We start from the raw sequence: 5,459 nt of genomic DNA, 5'->3' as shown, positions 1-5,459 counted from the left end.
CAAGTGCACAATTAAAACCTTTTTCAATACTCAAAATAAATTCTTATATGAAATTGGGCATCATATCATCAAAATTCATCATAGTAAGTACACAAAATTATATATAACTTCTCAAATAATCATCACCAACCGAGTAAAAAAAAAATAATTAATTCCCTATCTAAATTATTTACTAAATAATTAATTATCATAGAGAGAGTAATGCTGGTATTTATGCAAAATGAATTTTATTCACTAGAGAGAGTTTTCTTAATTTTCAATCTTATAGCAAGATGCAAAACAAAAATATATCTTCACTTATTTATTAAGAGAGAGAGAGTGGACAGTAAATTCCTTACTGTGTTGTGTTGTTGATATCGTGATATCGCTAAATGTTGTTCATTCGGCGGTGAATGTTTCGCTGTCGGATTACTACGTCTGCGTTGTTTTTCCGCTGTGGTTTTCCGCTTTCGGAATCTTGTTGAAAGTTTGTACGTTGTTTTTCTTCAATCACTCGATGCGATGTCGCAAACACTGGGCTTATTATCGCTGTCGGCGTCTTGCTCAATTTGTTGACGGTAACAGTTCAAAATGTTTTTTGGCTTCGGGACGCACTTTATTCATACTCGACGTTCTTGTTGTAAGCTGCTATTCGCTGGAGTATTTTTATTTCTTCTGATATATTTTGTTCGTCGTCGTAAAAAAATCTAAGTTCGTTTTGTAGAATTTCGTTTCACTGTAACTTAAATAATTGCACTGATAATTCGTTTGTTTCGTCTCGCCTTCTGGATCCACTTTAGCTGCCACCATTTGTAAAGTTTTTATTGTTCCTTTTTTATATGTTTGTATAGATTTTAGTCTTTCTCTTCTTACCTTGGTTTCTTTCGAGGTGTCCTTCAGATCGCTTCGCAGATGATGTGCTATCTTTGTATATTTATTCTTTTAAGTATTGATATCTCTCAGAAAGGCGTATGATAGTTTGATATGTCTATATCAAGATAAAGATCAGTCATTTAACAAGTTACAATTTTCAATCACTTTATCACATCGAAAATATTATAATTAAAACACAGTAATGGTCGTCGTCAGTCTCTAACTCGTCACCAATCGTCACACAATGTCGCCTCTCTAGTTTTATATCCGGGTAAAAATTAATTGAAACTCTATGATTTAAATCTCTCCTCTTGATAGAATATCTTAGTAGAATGAAAATAACGTTTTCTGTTATTTTTTCACCCATTTTCTGTTTCTAATCCAGTAAACAGTAGAAATCAGGCTGTTGTCTCACATCGAGAATAAGCACAGGAGACCATCTCAAGCTAAGTTTCATTTAGACTTATGCTGAAATTTCTTTCGTGTTTACGTCTTTGAGTGACACAAAAACCTTTTTAAAAGATGCCCAAAGTATCTAAGCTTAGACTGAAATTAAGAAAGGCCTATAGTTGTCGTCGTAGAAGTGATGTGAGTGACGGCAGTAGTGGCGTTCGTGAAGATGAGGATTCGTTGGCCGCTGAACCTTCTACATCAGCTGACTTGTTGCCACGTGACAGTGACCTTCCTGAAGATCCTGAATATTTCAGTGATGTAAGCAAGGAATTTACGAATGCAAGTGCTGATGTTGAAGTACGTACCACCATGCAAATACGTGAAAACTTAGTTAGAAAAATAACTGAACTTGAAAGAGGGCTGGAAAAAAAACAAATACAAGCTAGTGAGTCTGGTGTAAACTCTCGCATGAAAATAATGTATGAGAAGGTAATGAATGATATTTTTGATAAGTTTTCTGCTCCTTGCAAAGAAATGCGGTGCAAAATTAGAGATGAATTTTGTAATGATGATAGAGATGTTGAAGTGAATTGCAAAGTGTGTGTTTTCAAGAAAGCTTTTCCCCTCCATGTGTCAAAGTAGATGGTAATGTTTATACTGAACACGACATGAACTTAGTTTATGAAAGCCTAGAGGATGGACGGGGATATAGTGGATACCAAAGAATGTGTTCAAGTCTTTCTCTGAAACCTGTAAAGAAATGGAGGTATTATGATATAAGGAATCATATAGGATCAATAATTTTTGATAAGTTTTCATCTAAATCTAAGATAGTGAATAAAGTGTATTGTTGCTCATTATGAAACCCTGGGAAGGTTCCCAGATGAAAATGGTGTGTTGGATATAGATGTATCCTTTGATGGTTCTTGGTTGACCAGAGGTCACCAATCACATATTGGAACTGGTGCCATCATAGACGCCCATACTGGGTTTTGCATTGACTTCCATGTGGCCTCAAATTATTGTGGAGTATGCTTGGCTAATGAAAATAATTTGAAAAGTAAAGTGATTACTGTTGACATATATAGAAAGAGGAAGTGTGATCATGAAAGTAGTGGTAATTGCAATAAAAACTATGATAGAAAGGCAGGAGGGATGGAGGCTGAATGTGCCAAAGTTTTTGTGGGGAGGTCGATCCAGTGCCATGGATTTAGATATATTCATTTCATTGGTGATGGAGATTCGAGTGCGTATAAAACAGTATGTGCTATGAATGAAAACAAAGGGCCCTATGACAAGAAAGTTATCAAAGAAGAATGTGTGAACCACGTGGGAAAAAGGTTTGGATTAAAACTACGTAAGCAAAGAGATGAACATGTGATCATGAGAGTGGACAAAAATGGTAAACAGTATAAACAAAAATTACTTTCTGGAAAACATAAGCTGACGGAAAATGTCATAGATCACCTCACAAAATACTTTACAGTTGCTGTTAGAAGGTGTGCTGGAAAAACAGCTAAAGAACTGAAGGAACAACATTATGGCCATATTCTATCATTGTGGCAGCACCGATGAAAATAAGAAACATCATCTATGTCCAAAGGGTGAGAAATCATACTGTTTTTATAACAGAGCAGTGGCCAAAGGCCAGATACCACCAAGCCACAGCAATATGAAGGTGTATTTCAGGTTGGATGAAGAGGAGAGGAAGGTTGTAAGAAATGTGTTCAGAGACATGTGCAGTGACGAGCTTCTGCAAAGATGCCTAATGGGCAAAACTCAGAATCCAAATGAGTCTCTCCACTCAAAGATTTGGGCTAGGCTCAGTAAAACAAAATTCTTTGGCCTGAAGACAGTCCAGTTTTCAATTGCCCTAACTGCAATGCAGCATAATTTTACATACTTGGAAGCCTGCCCCATGGCCTTCTTCGGTTTTGGGAAGTTATCAACCCATACTACAAACATACTGAGCCATAGAGATGCTGAGAGAAAGCGGATGTCAGATCGACTTCTCAAGAAAAGAGAAGAACAACAACTCAAAACTTCTACACCAGAACTGACGAGAAAGAGGAAAAGAATAGAAGATAATGATGATCCAGATTATGGTGCTGGAGTTTTCTAAATGTCACCTGCGCCGTTCCATAGTTGGGGAGGGATATATTGGATCCTAGGGAAGAGCTCACCACTGGTAAATAAACACCCCTATGAAATGAAAATTATATCCTGATGACCCCCAGTGGTGAGGTAATTCTTGTAATTACCGGCAAAAGCTCAAAAGATAAGTATTTTTTCAGCAAAAGCTGAAAATATAGTATTTCTACTTTACATTGCGTTTTCTCAAAACTTTGATTTTTCACACAAAAAACGAATCAACTTTTTTGAATGTTGACAGATTCTTACCATTCAAAAACCAGCAGGTAGAACAGATAGGAGCGCATCTTTGTATGTAATTTTTTTTTGTCATATACAGTCACAAAAAAAAAAAAAAAAAAATTTTCGAAAAAATAAAAAACTAAAAAAAAAATTCAAAAAAAAGGGAAGATGAAACAAATCTCTAAAAAAAGTTACATACGAATTTTTCTAAATGGATTCTCTTTCATCTGGTTTTTGAATCATCAAAATCGGTTGAAAAATAAGAGAGATGACTCACTTTTAAATAACACCAAAAATGCATTGCTCTTATGGGGTCTTTCAATGCCTTTATCAAGAACATACCCCAAATTTTGGAACTTCCATGAAAACACCTTCCTGAGAAGGCGGGGCTATAGAATCAGCTGTTGTAAGCATTTAGACTGTGCTGACTTATGTTTTGGTTAGCTTCAAACGCGAGGCCAGTATTTCCCACTTTTACGACTGTTTTTATTGCTTAAACACGATATACTGCAATGTAAACATCTCGCGTATTGATAACATGACACAACAGCATTTGGGCGTTATCACTGTGTTCTTTGCCTCTCTCTTTATTCTTATTTCTCTCTCCTTCTCTCTCCCAACTCTCTCTCCCTCTATCTCTCTCTATCTCTCTCTCTCTCTCTTTCTTTTCTATCTAATTTCCCTATCTATTCTACACCACAACATATAGGCTACATACCAACAGATAATGTAACACCTCTTTTTGAATGTGTCAACGGGAACATGAAGTGCCAAGGTCATATTAGGCGAAGTCAACTAAGGCGGAAGTCTACAAAGCCGCCACCACTAAAAAAATGAGGAAGAGACGAGACCAAAAGTAGCTTTTGGCAGAGGAAGAATATTAAAAAAAAGAGATAACTTGAGAGTGGGGAGGACTGCAGAAGACGACGTTACAGGGAAACTTCCATGATGCGAAAGGTAATAATCTTATATTCTAGAATTGCAGAAACACCTTCGGATGGACATCTACCGTTTCCGATAACGGACAATGTTGAGGAGCCTGCGGAAAGTAGCAGAAGAAAAAACAGTTTAAAAAAGTGATGAATCAGTGTAAGTTTCTGTGAAAGATAAATCATTATATTTTTGAAACGCATAGATAAAATAAACTTTATAAACAGGCCAGACAGTTTATAAAACAGGGAAAGAAAATCATTATAAAGAGAATAAATAACAATTGCTCTGAAAAGGAAAGAAATAGAGCATCAGTCGCAAATAAGAGAGCAGAATAAGCTTTAGATAATGAGGATAAATCTGAAGGCACCATGTAGGGGTTACGAACTCACGTCCCAACCGGTTTGCCCCTACATTTCCTGAATTTGGAAATCTCTTTCAAATCGGTTATTTTTTTAAAGGCGAGTTTGTCATTACTTGAGTCCATTCTGTTGAATAGTCACTTTCCTTGCATTCTCTGAAAATGATTTGGCAGTCATGCCCGTTTCCGTCTCTTCTTCGTAAAGCTTGTTGAGAAAGACAGACAACAGATTTGCATAGAAATAAACCTTAGCCACTTCGTAGGCTGTTCATGAACTGCCTCTCGGTTCCAGAGTTGAGATCAGGAGCAATTCCGTCTTTTAGTTTGGGTCGGAGTCAAGTCAGTTTCCGGAGATATTAACAACTGTTTTAGTGATCGATAATGATGCTTTAGTAAACGTTCAGTAAAGCATGGATGTAAACAAAAATGAATGAGGGAATATAGAAATACGCAAAATGAAGGAAATGCAGACATGTATTATAAACAGAAAAAACACAAATTTTTGTATAGCCGAGGTCTTACAATACTGCATAATCACGCACAAAAAAAT

At 36.3% G+C, this 5,459-nt stretch overlaps 1 protein-coding gene across 1 annotated transcript; it reads left to right on the top strand.

Moving 5' to 3' along the window:
- Nucleotides 1-1,374: 1,374 nt before the first annotated feature.
- Nucleotides 1,375-3,780, top strand: LOC136852770 (uncharacterized). The gene is given in 3 exon segments (XM_067127667.1): nt 1,375-1,602; nt 2,089-2,778; nt 2,780-3,780. Coding segments are annotated over 3 exon segments (1,506 nt in total). The 3' UTR covers nt 3,368-3,780.
- The last annotated feature ends 1,679 nt before the right edge of the window (nt 3,781-5,459 follow it).

Source organism: Macrobrachium rosenbergii, chromosome 26 (genome assembly GCF_040412425.1).
Source record: "Macrobrachium rosenbergii isolate ZJJX-2024 chromosome 26, ASM4041242v1, whole genome shotgun sequence".
NCBI lineage: Eukaryota > Metazoa > Arthropoda > Malacostraca > Decapoda > Palaemonidae > Macrobrachium > Macrobrachium rosenbergii.
This window is presented reverse-complemented; position numbering and strand designations above follow the sequence as displayed.